We start from the raw sequence: 22,820 nt of genomic DNA on the forward strand, positions 1-22,820 counted from the left end.
CTGAATTTTTTATACTTAATTGTGAAATTCATTGTGTCTTAGATTTTTTTTTTTTAATTTTTCAAAGAATATTGCTTTTTTACAATGAAGAAATTCAAACCTACAGTGCTTTAAATTTTTAATTGGCATAATTTTGTATATGCAGTTTTAAATGCTAATATTTTTCAATCATACATGAGCATTGTAAACCAATGCCATTTTTCAAAATCACCATAAATATCTCTATATTAATAATATTTCAGGGAAAGGATATACCATACTGTATTGAACATTTTCCTCTCTTTGGTCATTTTGGTTGTTTCCTATCTCTTGTAATTTTAAGTTGTTCCAATTCACATTACTGAGGCAAAGTAGAGCTGTGAATAATTCTTTTTAAAGCTTTAGTTTCAATTTACTTAAAAAAAAGTGGTTTGTTTTAATCAACGAAATACTTCCAGGAGCACCAAAGAATTTTATGTGGATTGAGAGTCATCAAAAATATTGCTCTATTTATTCAAAATATGTAGCATTCCCAGTTCTTGACACTTGAAAATGAAGCAGCATTGTTGCCTGAGGTAAATACCCGGGGTTCTTCATCTCACCCAAGAAGATTAACAATAGGGACACGTGAGTGGGTTAAGGAGCAGAAAGTTTAATAGGCAGAAGAAAGGAGAGAGGAGAGCAGCTCTCCCTTTCTTGTGAGACACAGGAGTCCAAAAGGGAAAGGTGGGTCTGCAGCTGACTGCAACAGGTTTTATAGTCTGGCTTGGGGAAGCAGTGTCTGATTTACATAGGGCCCGTAGATTGGTTCAACCAGGTGTGTCGTTTAGGTAGTGGGAGGGGAAGGCTGGCCACCCCACCCCAATCTTACTATACAAGTGGACTTTCCACTCGGCCAGTGCCATCTTGTCTGCTGCTCACTGTACGTGTGGCTGGCAAAAAGAGAAGATGGAGCTGCCATTTTGAAAATGCTTAGTCCCAGGTAGTAATATTCCTACTGGCACAACTGCCGACATTCACCTGTGCAAGTTTCCAGCTTGCTTGTTTACGTGGGCAGCTCTATTTTACAGGCTGCTCTTTGGTAGAAGAGAAAATGATTTTACGTCTGCTTTTCATTAAAAGGAAAACCTTACCGAGGTCTCCCGTACCCTCACTACCTGCCTAAATAATTTCTTTTTAACTCCTATATCAAAAACATCTGGTAAATGATCACAATTATTTGTTGTTGACACTGAATTCCTTTATAAGAAATACTTTGTGTAAACTATAAATTTGAATAAGATATCTCCTTTGTTGTTAATTAAATTTTTTGGTCTTAAATATATTCATATCCCAGTGACAAACTGAAGAATCTGCCGGTTTAGAGTTTTTTTTTTTTTTTTTTTTTTTTAAATAAAATTTAATTTTCTTTTGGGAACCGGAAAAGGTAGTTTATTTCAAATTTGGTCCCCATGATTGATGTACTTTAATACATTTATTCAGTTTTGTGTGTCTGGAAATGTGGCATTTCAGTGAGACAACTTCTACGGAGAATTGGAAAATTACATTCTGAAATATCAAAGTTTTATACTTTAAATAATTTGTGGAAACCTTTCTAAAATGAATATACATTTCTACCTTCTTAAGGAATTTACTGGCCAGGCCCAGTGGCTCAAGCCTGTAATTCCATACTTTGGGAGGCCAAGGTGGGCATATCGCTCGAGCAACATGCTGAAACCCTGTCTCTACAAAAAATACAAAAATTAGCCAGGCATGTTCCACATGCCTGTAGTCCCAGCTCCTCTGGAGGCTGAGGTGGGAGGATCACTTGAGCTCAGGAGGTCGAGGCTTCAGTGAGCCATGAGCGTGCCACTGCACTCAGCCTGGGTGACAGATCAAGACCCTGTCACACACAAAAAATAATTTATTGATTGCAATTTACTTTTTTTCTGTCATACACAGACTTCATCATTATGGATGATCATCATTTTTATTTTTTATTTTTGAGATGGAGTCTCGCTGTGTTTACCAGGCTGGAGTGCAGTGGCGCAATCTCAGCTCACTGTAACCTCTGCCTCCCAGGTTCAAGTGATTCTCCTGCCTCAGACTCCCGAGTAGCTGGGACTACAGGTGCACGCCACCATGCCCAGCTAATTTTTGTATTTTGTTTTTTCAGTAGAGACAGAGTTTCACCATGTTGGCCAGGAGGGTCTCAATCTCTTGACCTCGTGAACCACCTGCCTCGGCCTCCCAAAGTGCTGGGATTACAGGCATAAGCTGTTGCCCCCGGCCCTGTGATCCTCACCACAACTTTTAGAGTAATTATTTTCCTTTTGAGAGCCTCAGTCACTTTATGAAATGTGAGGGTTAGCCTTTTATGTATGGGAGAATCACTCATCATTCTGTTTTCTAACAAAGCTTTGCATGTACTGTCTGTATAGCTCTCCTGCCTTCAGTACTAGCCTTTGAATAATGCGGTTAATTTATACTGCTGAGAATGTTTCTGTGGGAGTGAATTTTAATTTTCCCGGTGCATTCCTGAAGAAGTCTTTTGTTTTCATTAATCTGAGTCTCGAAGGGAGTTTTTATTAATTGACTTTCTCTAACGAGGGATGTTAGAATTACAGACCCTGATACTGAAAGGGTTCTTGATACCATCTGGTCTGTTGTTTGACTTTAAGGCAAAGTGAAAGCACTCACCCATTTTACAGAAACAGCAGCTGCCACCTGACCTGACTGGTATTTGCCTCGGGTTAAGAAGGTAATAAGTGGAGAATGGTTCCTCACACTCTGGTGTTGTAAACCTGAACTTTCTTAGAAACCTGGACAATACATCAAGGGACAGGATTGATAGTTGATATTAGAGTTCTCTCCTTCCTTTATGATCTCAACAAATGTCAAACTTTTTGCAGATGAGTAAGTAATAAGGGTGTCAAGTTTCCTAATACATGTAGCTGCTTTCTAGTCTGTGGATTTGCTTTTTGGCTGTGCAGAAAACAGTGAATTTCAGAGAAAAAGCTGTGTTCTTTTCCTTCCCCAAAGAGGAGACACCCTAAGGGAAATGTCTTCTGTACCCAGACCCAATGCACTGAGAGGACAGATAGAACAGAGTACATCAAATAGGGCAAGTAGACCTTGAGAAACATTTGAGCAGTTGAATGGCTTTGTCCAATACGGATAACTAGAGTTGTGGACTCTGTAGACTCTATATAATGGCTAGAACTGTGATATATGATGTTACATAAGAGCTGGAAAGAACGTTAGGAGCCATCTAATTCAGTGGCTTCATTTGATAGATGAGGACGTGGAGTCCCAGAGAGGCTGCGACATCAGCTTAGGGATAGTGAGTGACCAAATTGGGACTGGAACCTTTTGGCACCCAGTGATCTTTAGTTCTACATGAGACTGCTTCGTGCGTGGGAAGCTTGTTAGATGTGCAGCCACTCTTCCCCAAGAAGTTGGCATCAGTGTGACTGTGGGTGGTTATGCTAAAGGGCTTGAGCAAAAAAACAGACTAGTGCCCTCATCTGAGGTTGGTATTCGTTATGCTTTAGGACCTTTTTAAAATGTGATCATTATGAATTCAGCCATAATGATCACATCTCATACAGAAACTTTATCATCTGACTGGAGGGGTGCTGATAGTATTCTAGTGATAGGGAAACTGTTAGGTAATGTGCAGCCCAGAGGCATTGCTGATCAATTTCAACAAAATTTTACACACACACATGCCCACACATGCACGCACACACACACACACACGATCTCATTGTGTTTTGGAGGATACCGCTATCTTAGCATTTATCACATTGTAGTAATATCTTTACCTGTCTTTTCAGAAGATAGTGAGCTCCTTGTGGATAGAGACTGGTGACCAATAGGCTTCTAGTAACTATTTGAGTGAGCAAGTGAATGAAGAGACAAAAAATGTCAGCAGTGCTGGTAAAACATTGAAAGGTTGGCATGCCTTATAATGATCTGATAGAATTTATTCATCCTATTTTTAAAGCAGTTAATTTTTTTTGTATTGCAAGTACTCTGTGATGAATATGCTAACTTGTAATGCCTTGCTCAGAATAGGTAGTCATAAATCTTGTAGAATAAATGGGTAATTCTTAGAATGTAGCTTATCTTTTTGCTGAGGAGTTGGGAATTTTCACATGAAGCTTCTAATGTATAGAATAAGGTATAACAATACTTCAAACAATGATTCCTCTGGGAACTGACTCACTTAAATTATAGTTTATTAGAAAAACCGAAGACAAAATAATGGTACATTATAAACTTCATAAATCTTGTGAGAAGAGATACACATGTTGAGTATGATAGCAAGGCTTCTAGGCCTAGCTTCTATGTCCCTTCAAATTTGTAGGACCAGCACCTGTGGGGTGGTGGGTGATCCTATCCTTGTGAACGTTTGCTGTGATACTTGGGTTCCTGTTTCTTTGTTCTCCTGGTAAGGAGATGAACCTCCTTCCTCCTCCACTTGCACGACTCCAAATGCTCCAATTCTTTTAGTTTCTTTCCTGTCAAAACAGAAAAGGGTTTGATTTTAGCTATTTACACTTACTGAATAAAAGATGGATGGACCGATTTTCACTTAATAGTGCATGAGTTTCATTCTAGGCCTTGACTCATAATTTGCCAACCTTCTTAGAAGAAATCTGCAAATAGGTGGAGAGAATCATTTGTTCGTTTGTTCATTCATTTGGAGATGAAGCCATGGGTACCCTGAAATAATAAAATGTCCATGTTTTTCCCTGGCCACATGAGACCAAAAGACAAAGTGGGGACCCTTGCTTGGCTGTGGCTCTGGAGGCCTTTTCCTAGGAAATGCCAGGGTGGAGAAGACTCTGTCCATTGTCATTAACTTCAAGTTTAGGAGCGCACTTAACCTTCAGATTTCTGAATAGTCTCTGAAGCGCTTATTTCTACCATCTCCTCCCTTTTCACTGTCTCCGGGTTGATGACCTTCCATTTCTCCTCTTCCACCCTGCTTTTGTTCTAAGCTGCCCAGATAGATATATTTTTACTTTCTAGCACATTTGACTCATTTTAATTGATTATCAATTAATTTTTATATTGAATTTCCCTCTAGCTAATAGTACGTATTATAGGTATGTTTTCATTTTTCCCTTAACTCTGGTGAAGAAAGTTCTTACAAAGGAGCATGTTGTTGGAAGATGTCTTCTTTATTCACAGTATTGCATTATACCAAAGTTGGTGATAACCCAGCATGGTGTGAACAACTATCAGCAATTTTTCGATGATCTTGACATTAAAAAATGTATTTATTAATAGTAAGCTAGAAAACTATATGTGTAAGACTATATTATTTTAAATACATAAATGGTCTTATTAGTGTATTGTATCAAATGACCTTAAGATAAGATAGAGCTTGTTGGTTTTATATTTCTCTGTGACAATTCTGACTTTTGAAGACTTGTTCAAAATTATTCTTGGTTTTGCAAAACTTTTGACTGAATTTTTTTAGTGTAACTTGAAGCTCATCCATTTTTTTTGTGGGATATAAAGGCTGGCCCACTGAGTTTCAACATACTGTGGGGTGGGAAGTCCTCTGGGTTTGGATTGCTTATTGTTTTTCTACCTTTAACCAGAGACTCTTGCCAAAAAAGAGGCATAACTACTTCATTGTTGCTATCTTTGGATAGCAGCCTGCTCTTAAAACAGCCTGTCTTTTTGAGAGACAGTGGAGGAGGGTGGGAACTAGATCCTCACCTATTTTTCCATTCTCTCATGTTCTAAGTTCCAACTGGCTTTTTGGAAATATGACCCTCTTGAACAAAATAGGATAAAAATTACCAGGGCCTAATCTCACTGTTGGGAAATAACTGGGCCCTTGTAGGGAAAGGATATTGTCTTCAAACATTTTATCTATACTTCGTTTATGGTACTTGGTCATTTCTTTTGTCTTTTATAGTTATTTTGATATGTCTTTTCATCTTGATCAGTATTGTCCATCAGTGCAGATAATTGTTGAATTCTGTAACCATTAGCTACTTGTGGCTTTTGAACACATTTGAAATAATTGAATAATTTTTAATTTGTTTTTCCTTAGTTAATTTAAATTTAAATAGCCATGACTAGTGGCTACCATGTTACAGATCAACTTAAGGATGATGTTTGTATTTGATTTACTTTCTCCTGTGTTATTGTAGTATACCAATTTTATCTCCTGGTGTTTGGTGAAATAGGTTCATATGTGAACCATATTGCTTTCAAAAGTACACGTGGCTAAGCCATTCTGATTGTTAGAAATTGTACATCTTTGAATTTGAGATTGAAGTTGGCTTGTAATGATTAGTATGAAACTGGAATTTGATGACTTGAATTCTTTTTTTAAAAATTTCAACTTTTATTTTAGATTCAGGAGTATATGTGCAGGTTTGTATCCAAGCATATTTTGTGATGCTAAGGTTTGGGGTATAAATGATCCTGTCACCCAGGTAGTGAGCATAGTTCCCAACAGTTAGTTTTTCAACGCTTTACTCCCTTCTTCCCTCCCCACTTCAGTAGTCCTTCGTATCTATTGTTGCCATCTTTTTGTCCGTGAGTACTCAATTGTGTACTTCCCACTTATAAATGAGAACATGCGGTATTTGGTTTTCTGTTCCTGCACTAATTCAGTTAGGATAATAGCCTCCAGCTGCATCCATGTTGCTGCGAAGGTGGAACAATTTCTTTTCTTTTGGATATATACCCAGTAATGGGATTGCTGGGATTGCTGGGTTGACTTTTTAACAGTAACCATTCTGACTGGTGTGAGATGGTGCCTCATTGTGGTTTTGATTGGTGTTTCTCTGATGATTGGTGATGTTGATCATTTTTTCATATATTAGGTGCTTGTATTCTTTTGAGACATGTCTGTTCATGTCTTTTGCTTATTTTTTAATGGGATTATTTTTTGCTTTTTCAACTGTTAAATTCCTTATGGATTCTAGATATTAGACCTTTGTCAGATACATAGTTTGCAAATATTTTTTCCCCTTCCGCATGTTGTCTGTTTACTCTGTTGATAGTTTATTTTGCTGTTCAGAAGCTCTTTAATTAGGTCCCACTTGTCAGTGTTTGCTTTTTGAGGACTTAGTCATAAATTCTTTCCTGAGGCTGATATTTAGAATGGTGTTTCCTAGATTTTCTTGTAAAATTCTCCTTTTTTTTTTTTGAGACAAGGTCTTTCTTTGTCACCTAAGTTGGAGTGCTATGGCATAATCATGGCTCCCTGCAACCTTGATCTTCTGGGCTCAAGTGATCCTCCTGCCTCAGCCTCCCAAGTACCTAGGACTATAGGTGTATGCCACCACACCTGGCTAATTAAAAAAATTTTTTTTTTTTTGGAGACAGGGTCTCATTTTGTCACCCAGGCTGGAGTGCAGTGGCACCATCAGAAGTCACTGCAGCCTCGACCTCCTAGGCTCAAGCAATTGTCCTGCCTCAACCTCCCAAGCACCTGGGACTACAGGCATACACTACCACGTCCAGCTAATTTTTATATTTTTTTGGTAGAGATGGGGTTTTGCTATGTTGCCCAGGCTGGTCTCAAACTCCTAGGGTCAAGTGATTGGCCTGCTTCAACCTCTCAGAGTGTTGGGATTACAGGCGTGAGCCACTGCGCCTAGCCTAAAGTTTTTTTCTGTAGAGATGGAGTCTCTCTTTGTTGCCCCAGGCTAGTCTCAAACTCCTGAGCTCAAGCAGTCCTCCCACTTTGGCCTCCCAAAATGCTGTTTAATAAGCATGAGCCACGGCTCTTGGCCTCTTCTGGGATATTTAGTTTGAGATCTTACATTTAAATCTCTAATCTATCTTGAGTTAATTTTTGTGTATGGTGATAGATAGGAGACCAGTTTCATTCTTTTGCATTTGGCTAGCCAGCTATCCCAGCACCATTTATTGAATAGGAAGTCCTTTCCCTATTGCTTATTTCTGTTGATTTTGTTGAAGATCAGATGGCTGTAGGTGTGCAGGTTTATTTCGGGGTTCTTTATAATGATCCATTGTTCTATGTGTCTATTTTTGACCAGCACCATGCTGTTTTGGTTATTATAGCCTTAAAGTAGAGTTTTAATTTGGGTAATGTGATGCCTCCAGGTTTGTTGTTTTTGCTTATTACTTTGGCTATTTGGCCTTATTTCGGTTCCATATGAATTTCAGAATAGTTTTTTTTCCTAATTCTGTGAAAAATGATATTGGTAGTATAATAGGAATAGTGTTGAAACTGTAGATTGCTTTGGGCATTGTAGTGATTTTATCCATATTGTTTCTTCCAATAACATGAGCATGGAATGTTTTTTCATTTGTGTTGTCTATGACTTCTTTTAGCAGTGTTTTGTAGTTCTCCTTGCAGAGATCTTTCATCTTGGTTAGATGTATCCCTAGGTATTTTAGTTCTTTTGAGGTATCGTAACTGGGATTACATTTTTGATTTGGCTCTTAGCTTGAATATTATTGGTGTATGGAAATGCTACTGATTTTTGTACATTGATTTTGTATCCTGAAACCTTATTGAAGTTGTTTATCAGTTCCAGGAGTCTTTTGGCAGAGTCAGTAGGATTTTCTAGCTATATCATTATATTGTCAGTGAAAAGAGATAGTTTGACTTATTTTCCTATTTGAATGCCTTTTATTTTTTCTTTAGTTGCTTGCTCTGGCTAGGACTTCTAGTACTGTGTTAAATAGGAGTGGTAAGAGTGGGCATCCTTGTCTTACTTCAGTTCTTAAAGGGAATGCTTCCAACTTTTGTTCATTCAGTATGATGTTGGTTGTGGGTGTGTCATAGTTGGCTCTTATTATTTTGAGGTATGTTCCTTTGATGCCCAGTTTGTTAAGGTTTTTTTTTTATCATGAATGGATGTTGGATTTTATCAAAAGCTTTTTTTGTGTCTTTGAGATGATCACATTTTTAAAATTTTAATTCTGTTAATGTGGTGCATCACATTTATTGATTTGCATATGCTGAACCAACCTTGCATTCCAGGAATGAAGCCTACTTCGTTGTGATGCATAAACTTTTTGAGGTGCTGCTGGATTTGGTTTGTTGAGGATTTTTGTGGCTAACTTGAATTATTTTTGCTTTCTCAAAATTTATTCAAAGTGAGTTTAGAAAGCTGAAATAACCATAGCTAAAAATCCCAAATTTAACTTTAAATTCTACCAGTGTCAATATTCATATTCAAGTAGAAAAACAAGGTATATTAGTCAGAAGTTTTGCTTCCATTAACCTAAGGATAAGAAAATCTCTTACATAGAAAAAAGGTTGCCTTAATCAATACTGGTAGGTGCGTATTTATACACAGGCATACCATGGAGATATTGCAAGTTTGGTTCTAGACCACTGCAATAAAGCAAATACTGCAATAAAGCAAGTCACACAAGTTTTTTTGGTTTCTCAGTACATATAAAAATTATGTTTATACTATACTGTGGTCTATTAAGTGTGTAATAGGATTGTGTCTAAGAAAGAAATGTATATACCTTAACTAAAAATACTTTATTGCTAAAAAATGCTAATGATCATCTGAGCCTTTAGCAAGTTGTAATCTTCTTGCTGGTGGAGGGCCTTGCCCGAATGTGATGGTTGCTGAGTGATCAGGGTGGTGGTTGCTGAAGGTTGGGGTGGCTGTGGCAATTTCTTAAAATAAGACAGCAGTGAAATTTTGCCATATTGACTGACTCTTCCTTTCATGAAAGATTTTTCTGTAGCATGAGATGCTATTTGATAGTGTTTAACTCAAAGTAGAGCTTTCAAAATAGGAGTTATTCCTCTCAAACCCTGCTGCTACTTTATTGACTAAGTATGTGTAACATTCTAAATTTTTTGTTGTCATTAAAACAATATTCACAGCATCTTGAACAGGAGTACATTCCATCTTAAGAAACCAGTTTCTTTGCTTATTCATGAGCAAAACGTGTGAGCGTGATAAAGTTGAATGAGAAGCAACTCCTCATTCAAGTTTTATTATGAGAATTCAGCAATAAGGCTCTACTTCTAATTTTAGTTATCTTGCCATTTCCACTACATCTGCAGTTACTTCCATCACTGACATCTTAAACCCCTCAGTGTTACTCATGAGGGTTGGAATCAACATCTTCCAAACTCCTGTGAATGTTAATATGTTGACCTGCTCCCATAAATCTTAAACCTTATGAACCAACCTCTGCTAACTTCATACTTTTATTCTGCAGCTTCCTTACCTCTCAGCCTTCATAGAATTGAAGATAATTAGGGCCTTGCTTTGGATGAGGCTTTGGCTTAAAGGAATGTTGTGGCTGGTTTCATCTTCTGTTCAGATCACTAAAACTTTCTCCATATTAGCAATAAAGATATTTTGTTTTCATATCATTCATATGTTCCCTGAGGTAGCACTATTAATTTCCTTCAAGAACTTTTTCTTTACATTCACAGTTTGGCTGTTTGGATCAAGAGGCCTAGCTTTTGGCTATCTTGGCTTTCAATATACCTTCTTCACTAAGCTTAATTATTTCTACTTTTTGATTTAAAGTGAACCATGTGCAACTTTTCCTTTTACTTGAACACTGAGAGGCCATTATAGGGTTATTAAACATTTTTGAATAGTGGGAGGATATGTGAGAACTGAGGCTTTATGAAGACTAATGTCTTTCTTGGAATACAGGATGAAAGGGAAGGGGAGAGAGATTTTAAAAAGTACAGGCACTTCTCAAAAGAAGACATTTATGCAGCCAACAGACACATGAAAAAATGCTCATCATCACTGGCCATCAGAGAAATGCAAATCAAAACCACAATGAGATACCATCTCACACCAATTAGAATGGCGATCACTAAAAAGTCAGGAAACAACAGGTGCTGGAGAGGATATGGAGAAATAGGAACACTTTTACACTGTTGGTGGGACTGTAAACTAGTTCAACCATTGTGGAAGACAGTGTGGCGATTCCTCAAGGATCTAGAACTAGAAATACCATTTGATCCAGCCATCCCATTACTGGGTATATACCCAAAGGATTATAAATCATGCTGCTATAAAGACACAAGCCTGCCCTGGCTTCCCAAAGTGTTGGGATTACAGGCGTGAGCCACCGCGCCCAGCCACTGGTTCCCTGTTAAAATAGAGACTAGTTAGAGTAACTAGAGGGCATTAGGATGAAACCATTAGTTATTTGGATTATACCATGGATCAGATTGGTTATAAGATAATTGAAATTTGATTGTAAATTTAATGAAATTAAAGATGAACATTGATGTTACTGAAAGTTATACTTTTACTAAATACTAACTTTTTTGTTTTTCTTTTATCTTAGTTTCTATGCAGATTTTGGACCGCTGAACTTGGCAATGGTGTACAGATATTGCTGCAAACTAAACAAGAAACTAAAAGTGAGTATTGTAGTGATATTTGTAATTTGGAATCAAAATATTTGAACCATAGGGTCTGCTCAGTGGGGTTGGTGTGCATGCAATATTTAGTCAGATGATCTTGATCTCTGGAAATTTATGTGAGTAGTTCACCTAGAATTTGAAAGTGATCCTCCTGATTATACCACAAAGGACATGCTAACCTCTTTCAGTTTTCAGAATGAGTTGCAATATGAGCTGAATGAAGTCACTGGAATAGTGATCTAAGAAAGAAAGCACAAATCCTTTTAGGCTGTTGTTAATGAGTCTATCAAATTCCCTCCTAGGATAATTTTTCTGAAACTTTCAGATATGCCTGTAGACCCTGTTTCCAAGTGATGAAAAGGGCTCATCATGGCTGGAGCTGTGTGCATAACATTTTCTGTTTGGTCAAGATTGAAATTTTTTGCATGTTTCTTAAATGTTCTGTGTAGTTAACAGCCAAGTGAGATTGATGAACCAGCAGCGACAGAGAATGGAATTTTACCTGAGATGATAGCATTCTGGTCATACATTTAGAATTCATCTATATTTTTGATTTCACATGGGTATCTGGTTTCATTTTCTGTACTTTTATGTGGATTTTGACATGTGGCTTTTTTTTTTTCTTCTTCAAGCATATGAGGAAACTCATCTATATACCTAGTTTTAGTAAACTTATTTTATCACACAGAAAGCAATATGTATCTCTTTTTCTTCCAATTTGTAAATGAAGATCGTAACGATTTCAGTTTGAAAGACAAAATGCTATACAGCAGACTCTTAAGGGTAAATAATAAATTATAGTGCTCAGGTATTTTACTCTTTCTGCTGGGTAAAATGTTACTAGTGTTACATAGTACAATGCCTTGGACATGTTAACTGTTCTGTGATTGTCTTTTGATTTGATTGGTTTTTAATGAACTTAGGTATAAAAAACAGTCTGATGGAGAATTTCCTGTAGAATATGTTGTATCCTTATGAATTTGAAGTTTTGCCATTGATTTCAAAGTGAGAGGTGGATATGGAATTATACCAAAAATAATCAATAATCATATAACATATTAGGTTGGTGCAAAAGCAGTTGTGGTTTTTACAATTACTTTTAATGTTAAAAACCACAATTACTTTTGAACCAACCCAATAAAATCTGTTTTACTCAACTTTTATAGGAATTAACTTATAAAGTTGTCTGACTTGAAAAGATACATGTAAATTCCTTTAATTAAGCCAGATCTGTTTTTCAGAAAAGAAACCCGTATTTTAGAAAGTAAAATAGAGGTTTTTGCAATCACCAAGGAAGTAAATAATATCCTTTTTAAATAAAATGAACTTTTAATGGCTGAATAAACAAGAAAAGGAAATTAATAAATAATGGAAGTCTATTTTTTTCTTTTGAAGACCAAGGAATTTCTTTGCTGTCTTGATTAGTCATTAATATGTAGTTGGAATGAATTGGGTGTTATAATTAATCTGGGAACTGAGTACTATCTAGGGTAGCCAAAGAGAAAGGAGTCATTATCAGGAAAGTAAAATCACTGGTGTGACTCAGTGTTCTACTCATAGCAGTTGCACGAGATTAGATGGGTTGAGTTTTTTCTACCATTTTCTACACTGAACAGTATGGTAAGTGTATGTATGTAAACTTGTTTCTATTTGCTTTCATTTATAATGCTTTGTTTCAACATTATGGAAGTTTAATAAAGTTTAAACTTTATTAAAACTCCACATGGTTCATTTTAGTGGTAAAGTAATCTGTTGGATGTCTGGAATGAAATATGTAGCTTTAGGACAATTAATGGGCACTGTATTACTTGCTGAATGATTGTGTTTTAAAAACTCAAATGTTGATAAGTCGTGAGTTATCTCAATGAAGCATACTAAATAGAATCTCTAATTAGGAGAAAAAGATTTACTGGACCAATCCAAAGTTGGAATTGCTTCAGTTTTGTGGAATCTTAGTTTCTTCATCCGTAAAACAGGAATTATAGAACTGTCACGGGGTGGTGGTTAGTATTGTATTAGAAAATATATGTGTCTTAGTCTGTTTTGCCTTGCTACAAAGGAATACCAGAGGCTAGGTAATTTATATATAAAGAAAAGAGTTTTATTTGGCTCACGGTTCCACAGGCTTTGTAATGAAGTATGGCACCAACATCTGCTTCTGATGAATCCTTCAGGAAGCTTTCACTCAAGGCAGAAGGTGAAGGGGAACAGTCATGTCATATGGCGAGAGAGGGAGCAAGGGAGAGGGGAGGGAGGTGCCACACTCTTTTTAACAACCAAATCTTGGGGGAACTAAGAGTGAAAACTCACTCAATCCCCTCAGAATGGCACTGAGCTGTTCATGAGGGATCTGCTCCCATGACCCAAAGCCCCACCTCTTAACTCTGGGGATCACATGAGATTTGGAGAGGACAAATATCCAAAGTGTATCAATATGTAAAAGCTTTGTACATTTTAAAGTCCTATACATAATAAAGTTACCAATGTAACATTTGTGAATTCTGATAGGGAATATAATAAAGACAATTCTTCTACAAGATTGATGAACACCCGCTTCTCAGCCTTAAAGCTGTTGTTTCTATATGGGAAAGCTGTCCAATATAATTTTAGGAATCTAAATGACCATTTAGGCAAGACTCAGAAAGGGAGGCCTGGGAAAGGTGTGTGACTTGCCCAATGCAGCAGGTAAAGTCAGTGCTAGATTTCATGGCTCTCAACTGCATTTTTCCTGTCCTTCTTTCCGCCTTCGGTAGCAACCATAGCCTCTGGTTTACAGTCACCCTTTGTTCACTCTTCGCATTGCCCCAGCTACCTCACCTTGTTGTCCCACACTAACTTTAAGGCTTCTCTGCCTCTTTCATTCCTGTAAAGGTTAGGGCCATTCTGTCTGCTTCACTTCCAGGAACCCAGACTCCAGATTCTCCCCTTTGGAAAATGCCTTTGTTACTCACCTTGCACATTCTGTCCCTCTCACACTACTGGGATTGCTAGACTTTCAGTCTCCCTGTTCTCTCAGTCCACTGGCACCCTGCTGATGTCTCTTGCTGGCAGCCCATGGTCACTTACTTCAGTAAGGTCTTGGGTACTTTGCTTTCTTGTCTTTCTGCCTTGTCAGCTCTCACCCTTGGTGTCTTCCCAGTGGATGATTTCATGCACTAATTTACTGGGAAGCAGCAGTACCCTTGCCACTCCCAGCCTTGCACTTTACTCTGCCATACCGGCTGTTCCATGCATTTGCTCATGAAGACCAGTCTGACTGGGATGCCCTTACCCTCTGGCTTGATAGTTCTTCATTCTTTAATACCTTGTCCAGCCACCACCTTTTAGGAAGCATCTTCCTGTCCTTTTGGACTGGATTGAGGGTGCCTCCCTTGTTTTCCCATAATTCTCTGTGCAGCTCTCTATCCTTGATGAATTGTGATGACCTGTTTTCACCTGTCATTCTCGCTAGACTATGACCTCCTAGAGGGTGGGAGGTGGGGGGTATAATATATCTTTGTGTTCTCAGTGCCCAGTGCAGGGACAACAGACACACAGAGACGTCTTTTGACTTTGTCATGGTCCCCTTTATTTGCAGATCCCCCTTTCTCCTTTTGCTTCCAGAGGTTGCAGAAGAAGAGCCTGCCTCCATCCTTCCTGTGCGCTGATTTCTTAGCTCTTTGTTATCTCACTTTTGCCTTCCCTACTCTACTGAAACTGCTCTAATAGCATCTTAAATGCCGAATCTGATGGCATTTGCTGGATCCTCAAACTCCTTTACTTCTCTGAGTAATTTCACACTGTGTTAACCAGTAACAACTTCTTAGAATTCTTTTCTTGTGTGATTTCCCAATTCTTTTAGGCACATTTCATTTTTTAGTTTGGAAATTTTTATTCCTTCCAAGAAAGCTTATATGATTTTTCTTCCTTATTCTATGCTTTATATAGATAGGTAATATTTTGCTGTACATTTTATTCCAATCCCAAATTTCTCATTTTTGAAATGAGAAGGTGTTTTTTTCCAGTTGATGATTTGAGGTGGTGATTTATCGCTATTTTTGTGTGTATGTGTCCATACGCATTCTATTCCCAATGGCCTTATTTTAATTATGTCAATTAGAATGGAAAATTATTCCATCAAATGTATGCTTAGATTAAAAATCCAAACATAAAAGGCATCATCACCAACGAAAAACCTGCTGCTTATTTAAACTGCTTTAAAAAATTGTCAGTACTAGGATTTAGGCAGTAATAGGTTACTTTTTGGTATTTCCCCTAGGATAGGGGAAGCAATCAAAAGAGGGAAGATGCATTGAAGTGAGAACAACTTGTTAAACTGTGTATGCTATTTAATGTTAAATGTCATCAATGATTGATAGGCTAGAGCCGGAATTATTATTCTGGTAATTCAAGGGATCCATAAACCCTTGAAATTATATGTACAATTTTGTATGCATTTACATTTTTCTTCTGGGAGGATTCATGGCTTTTCTTCAGGTTTTCAGAGGGATCCTTGACACAGACAATGCTAAGAACACTGGGCTAACGTCTTCTGAAAAAGAAGACTTTACTAACAAAAGACAAAGTTGTGATATTTTGAAAAAACTGAATACCTTCCTCAATCTATTCTTTTTTTTTTTTTTTTTTTTTGAGATGGGGTCTTACTGTGTCACCTGGGTTGGAGTGCAGTAGTGCGGTCATAGCTCACTGCAGCCTCAAACTCCTGGGCTTAGATGATTCTCCCACTTCAGTCAACTGACTAACTGGAACTATAGGTATGCACTGCTGTACCCCACCCAGCTAACTTTTTTTTTTCTTCCCAGTTTTTGTAGAGGCAGGGACACACTACGTTGATAAGGCTGGTCTTGAACTTCTGGGCTTAAGCTATTCTCCTGCCTCAGCCTCCCAAAGTGGTGGGATTACAGGCATGAGCCACTGTGCTTGGCCATCAATACAGTTTTAATTATTGATTTCATTTTCCTCTGAGAAAAATAAAACCTCAGCTTGGAGAAAAAAAAAAATCTCTGAGAAAAGGGGACATTTTCTAGGGCAGTGCTTTTTCTTTTTTTTTTAATACCTGCTGTTATGAATCAACAGGATAATTACAGTAATCTTGAGGACTGTTTTAAAAAAGGATTAAGGGAATAGTCACAGAAATGTAATTTTAAATTTACAAAACATCCCACATAGCCCTTTCAGGGTAAAAGGGGAAGGGGGTGGTCATGATGAAACCAACGATTATATTGAAGCATTGGAAGTACCTGGCAGATGGTGGGGCTTAGGGAATGTCCTTGTTGCTGAATGAATCAGTGCCATAATCCTATCCTGGAAACCAGGCACCTGCCACCATATCAGGTGGTTATATACACAAGAACTCTTTTGATATAATGACTAGACCACCCTATTATAACTACAAAAACATGTTGAGATTTCTTCATGTGGTTCTCTTCTGTTTCTGGCTCTTGGGTTTGTAGGGAAGAAAAGCAAGCTACATTCTGGAGATAGTTCATGTAGTTTAAAGAGGTTCTAGGGGCTCCAGAGCAATGTCATCTCCCATGGGAGCGAGCATAAACAGAGTTTGCAAGGCAAGAAACACTTATGCCTGTTAGGAATCCTCAGGCAGGAAGAACCCCGTTTATAGAGAATCCCACAGGCCTTCAATTATTGATTATTAACACGATCAAATCATCTTTATGAGGAACTTTTCTCTGACATTTTGACTTCTGCTTTAATCAAATGTGCTATTTCATTAATGAAATGTGTTGGGTTTGTAACAAAATGGGCCACACAGAGACACCTTTTTCTTTTTAAAGGAATGATTCAATCTATTTCATCTTGGCACTAAATAAAAACATAAACCGTATTTTGTTTTGTACAGCCAAAGAACATTTTCCAGAGTATTCCTTTCCTGAGAAAGTTGGAGGTAAAACTTGTAAAGGTCATGGCTGCTCACAGGAAGACCTGCTCATTTTATCGCTTTTGCAGTGAGATGACCACTGATTGCTATGGAGATGCTGATTGCTGCGGCCATTACTGGTCTAGCCTAGCCACCTGTAAGAGAATGATGCCTTGGTCATTGCGGTCTCTGTGCTGTGATCTCCTTAATGTGACCATGATCATTGACAGAACTTGCATGTTTAGGAGGTGCATGGGCTCTATTTTTATTAAACAGCATCTCATCCAGGCTGCACTAATGTCTTCCTTAGCTCAGTCAGACTGATTCATACAGCTTAATTAAACACAGCGTTCTAACCAAATAACTTGAAGATTTTACTTTTCTGTGTTTCTTTAAATTGACCATTAACTCTTTTTTTTCCTTTTTGCCTTTGGCTTTGAGCCTAATTGTATCACCTTTTGTTATTGAATGGTTAAGTAGTTTGTGCTTTCCTGACTGAAGCTGAATAAGTGCATGATTTGTGTTTGTTGCCATAATCCGAGCGTAGCCTGAGCTATTTGTTATTTGTGCAGCTTGTCATTATTTTTTTCTCTCTCCAAGTTGCTGTGGCTTGTGTTTTGCAAGGTGTTATCCCACTAGAATATCACCTTTCACATAGCTTTTCTTTCCAAGATGGAAAATGTCTGGGGTCAATACCCTTATCTTAATTTGTATTGTTCTATCATAGCAGTCATTGTACTTTGGTTTATAAGTACATTTAGTATTTATGATATACACTTATGATTTACATAACAGGGGCAAAACTTTGACTCTCAGGTAAGCAATACAGAAATTTCTGTAGGTTTGATTATGTTAATTGATAGATAGTCAATACTAAATTCCACCTTTTATCTACTATTTTTTTTGCCTTGTTAAATGAAACACTTACTGTACCTGTAATTAGTATCATTTTATTGGTCCTTGTGTGCTGTAAATGCATCCCTATACAGTTATTCTCCTCTGTAATAAGCCTTGGCCAATATTTTGCATTAAATATTCATTAGCCTTTGAGGTTAGAGAGTGGGTTTCTTCTCCCCTTGTCACTGCATTGCTCAGCCATGTGTTTGACACACAACAGCTGCTCAATTCATGCTGATGGAACCCATAGAATCTTCTTCAGCAGCAGTATGCTGGCACCCAGATTTAGCAAATTGGTCACCTGTGGCTTGCATTCTGTCCACAGACATGTTTTCTTGAGCATAAACACTGTTTAAAAAACTTTAATTCATAGCCAATATCTGCAGTTTATGAAAGCTTCCCTTTTGACTTTTTTGAAATATTGCAGTATCTGACCATTCTGCACCTAGATTCCCTCATGAGCAGCAGGTTGGAGCTCAGTGCGCTTTGGATAGGGAATGCTTTTCTTGTTTACCAGCTGCCCCACTTCAGATTCTTGGCACCTGAGAATGTCTGAATTTGGAACCTCTGGAATAATGACATTTAAGGCAGCTTAATTATGGAATCATTGAAGGTACTTGTTCCTAAAGTGTTATCACCTGGAATGCATGAATTTACAAATTGTAATAAGGTTTGCTGAGGAATCTGGGGAAATGTGTTTTTTGTAAAATGCTTTTAAAAGGCTTATTGCATGATTTAGAATTCCTTTTTAAGAGAATGTAGAGTTCTTTGGGGACAACTTGACCAGATGGACAGCGTTTTAGCTTCCATATAAAAGATTCCCATTGGTGGAACCAGGTACATGTTTAGGTAGTGCTTCTCCAAAATTTAGCCATTTCTTAGAGTAGTGGATTTCAATGTGTGATGTCTGGACCAACAGTGTCAGCATTACTGGAAAACCTGTTAGAAATGTAAATTCTCAGGCCCTACTGAATCGGAAATTCTGGAGGTGAGACCCAGCATTCTGTGTTTTATTATATAAGCCCTGCAGGTGATTCTGAACCAATCTGTTAAAAGAATGAAATACAATACAATAATAATATAATACAATTTAGAGTTAGATTTAGTTATTTCTGAAAAATCTTAGTACTATTGACCAGTTCAACCTGAGAATTATTTAAATTCTGAAGCATGAAACTTGTTATGGCCTCACAATTAAGATTTAGACAAATTATCAGGCTCAATGAGAAAGTTCTGGATTGATCCTGCTTACTACTCTTACCGTGTAAATGTTCCTCAAAGGCCCTCTCTGGCTCTGGGCTTATGTTCTCCTTGTAAAACACAGTATGCTCATTATATTTTAGCCTTGCCCAGGACCCCTAGTCTGGGAGACATTATGTGTCTGATTAAACTAGACCCCTCTGGTGCCATTTCTATTGCTTTGGGAAGTGGTGAAATGTCACAAGTGAGCAATAAATGCAAGCCGTTGTTTATGGTTATTATAGAGGGCTGGCTGTGTCCACTTCAGTCTAGAAAGTTCAGAAGGGTATTTGCTTTGTAATCCCTGCACTTTGAGAGGTTGGGGTGAGCAGATCACTTGAGGTCAGGAGTTCAAGACCAGCCTGGCCAACATGGTGAAACCCCATCTCTACTAAAAATACAAAAATGAGCCAGGCGTGGTGACACCTTCCTGTGGTCTGAGCTACAGAGGAGACAGACTGGAGTAAGGAAGAGGCCACTGTCCAATTTAGAGGCATGATATTCTCCTGATATTAGGGCAGAATCTGAGAAAACATCGACTGGGCTCATAGAGAGAGTCCTGACCTATTGTCCCCAAACTGTGACTTTGTCTGCATGGTAAAGTTCTTCCATGAAAGATCTCAAAAGAGAAGTTAATGTTCCATAGCAGGTACTTCAGTCATCAGTGTCTCCACTGGGTGTTAGTATTGCTTCTTCTAGGGTGCTTTGATTATGTAATAGTATTTTTTAAGTGGGGGACGTGCTTAAAATTTGAGAGGGAAAAACATTAAAGAGTTTTTTTTTTTTTTTTTAAATCAGCCCACTCATATAAAACATCAGCTAAAAAATTGACAAAATATGTTGTTATCCCTCAAATTTTTATTCCAATACCAAAATGTCTCCTCTGTTGAACAACATTACTGGTATAAAACCATGGGCCAGGATGACCGTAAGAGGGAGGCCCAGTTGTGAAAAGGAAGGGACATTAGCATAAGGCCTAATTTTGAGATTAGCAAATTTTAGATTAATTAGGAAATTAATTAGGAAATTAGGACAAGGTCTAATTTTGAGATTAGCAGATTGTTCTCTGCTCTCATTCACTTTGAATTCTTTTGATTCCTCGAGTGAGAGAACTCCACTCTCAGTGATTTGGCCTTGGAGATATTGGCCAAGCTTCACTAAGCAGGAAATCATTTCTTGGTTGGAGTGCTTTTGAAACTTAACTGAGGAAACTGAATTCCAAAAATATCTAAGCAAAGTAAATGCTAGCAGCTTTAAACATTTTCCTAAAAATCAGGCAGAAAGCTTTAAAAAAAAAAAAAAAAGTCAGTTATGTTTGCTTCCTGTGGGCAGTTTCTCATAGGAAATATTTTTAAATAAAGTTTCTAGGAAGATTTTGTGAAGACTATTCTTTATCTGATGTAATTTATGGAAGCTTATAAAGTTTAAACATTCTTCTAAAATATTTAAAGTGTTAATTTGTATTATATTTACTTAAAGAATATTTATAGCTATACAGTGAAAAGAAAGTCTTCCTCAGAATTCTGTCCTTTAGTTTTATGGTTCATGTTCCAGGATAAGTCTCTGTATTCTATATACTTTAGAATGAGAGAGAGATAAAACAAAACCAGGCAAACACAAAAGATTCTACTCCCCTCAACCCCCTCCAAAAAAACCCAAGGAAGAAATCAGCATCAGTGATGAAAGAACAGCACTATGACTTGTCCCTTTCAGCAAGTAGATTTGTAAAATAAATAGTTTCACATTATTAAACAATAGCAGTAGTTTGTCATAAAACCTAAATTCTTAGTAGAAAAGAGCATCAAAAAAGCGAATCCAGACTTGAAGATAGACTGTTGATATTTTCTTCCCCACAGGTATTTTAGGGAATTAGGAAACATAAATAGTGAGAGGCTGGGAGCCAGGAAAGCGTTGAGTCCCTATGCTCAGTCTGACTCATGTTTATTGAGAGCCTGGCCTGTGTAATGCAGTATTTAGATATTTGCAATTCAGAGATGATGGGAGATGCTTAGGTCTGAAGAGACTTTATTTCCTTTTTGGTAAATCAAACATAACTTATTGATGGAGAACAAATAAGTGGCAAAACCAACCAACCACCCAACAGACAATGAGACAATGAAATAAAACAGAAAAAGCAAATGTTCAGGCAGTCAGTAGTCCCAAATTAAGAAAATGAGGAATCAAGTGTCAGCACCATTGGTTGTAACCTTTACATCCCTAGGTAACTTCAACGCATCAACTCAACTGAGCTGAATTAAATGCTGTGCCTTTTTTCTCTCTTTATTTCATAGGAGTATCTGTATAAACCTGTCAGGAAATAAGGGCATTGGCAATAAGAGACTTTCTTTGAGTCAAATACTATTTTTTTTGTTTGATTTTTGTTTGTTTGTTTTTGGGACAAATTCTTGTTCTGTTGCACAGGCTGGACGGCTGTGGTGTGATCATGGCTCACTGCAGCCTCTATCTCCTGGGCTTAAGTGATACTCCTACCCAGTGTTTTTGTAGAGATGAGGTCTTGCTATGTTGCCTGGGCTAGTCTCAAATTCCCTGTCCTAAGTGTTTCTCTCACTTTGGGTGTTGGAATTACGGGCATGAGCCACCAGGCCTGTCCTCACATACTAATTTTTAAAAGTTTAATAAAAAGGGCACTACTGGCCGGGTATCGTGGCTCACGCCTGTAATCCCAGCACTTTGGGAGGCCAAAGCAGGTGGATTGCTTGAGCCCAGGAGTTCAAGACCAGCCTGGACAACATGGCAAGACCTCACCTCTACAAAAAATACAAATATTAGCTGGGCATGGTGGCATGTGCCTGTGGTCCCAACTACTCAGGAGGCCAAGGTGGGAGGATCGATTGAGGCGAGTAGGTCAAGGCTGCAGTGAGCCAAGATCATGCCACTGCACTCCAGCCTGGTTGCTAGGTGACAGAGCAAGACCTTTCTCAAAAAAAAAAAAAAGGTAAAAGATAAGAGGGTACTACTATTTTCAGATAATGTGATTCTAGGAGTTCGAGACCAGCCTGGCCAATGTGGTGAAACTCCGTCTCTACTAAAAATACAAAAAGTAGCCGGCTGTGGTGGTGGGCGCCTGTAGTCCCAGCTGCATGGGAGGCTGAGGCAGGAGAATGGCTTAAACCTGGGAGGCGGAGGTTGCAGCGAGCTGAGATTATGCCACTGCACTCCAGCCTGGGTGACAAAGCGAGACTCTGTCTCAAAAAAAAAAATTTTATATATATATATATATGATTTTTGGTTATAAAAGAAATGTCTGACTTGGAGTGATGAAGATTTCTTGGCTCATTGGAGGGATACCCTTTCTGTGGTTACATGATAAAGCCAGAGTGTTGCAGTTTTGTCTTAGAACAGGCTTCAGAGATGGAAGAGGTTTTTTTTTTTTCCTCGTAGACAATAGCAGGATCAAGAAAAGTACATAGTTGAGCTCTATTTACCTTTTTAAAAGAGGTTCTAAAAGCA

General features: G+C 37.9%; 1 protein-coding gene across 5 annotated transcripts in view; it reads left to right on the plus strand.

Annotated features, from left to right (window-relative positions):
- CDC14A (cell division cycle 14A) overlaps positions 1 to 22,820 on the plus strand; it is a 171,842-nt gene that overhangs the window by 17,647 nt on the left and 131,375 nt on the right. For all 5 annotated transcript variants that reach the window (XM_025365449.1, XM_025365440.1, XM_025365429.1 and 2 more), the window contains exon 3: positions 11,260 to 11,335. In XM_025365449.1, coding sequence (XP_025221234.1) covers positions 11,294 to 11,335 — 42 coding nt within the window. In that variant the 5' untranslated portion in view covers positions 11,260 to 11,293. The remainder of the gene's footprint in view (positions 1 to 11,259; positions 11,336 to 22,820) is intronic.

Source organism: Theropithecus gelada, chromosome 1 (genome assembly GCF_003255815.1).
Source record: "Theropithecus gelada isolate Dixy chromosome 1, Tgel_1.0, whole genome shotgun sequence".
In the NCBI taxonomy this organism is placed as follows: domain Eukaryota; kingdom Metazoa; phylum Chordata; class Mammalia; order Primates; family Cercopithecidae; genus Theropithecus; species Theropithecus gelada.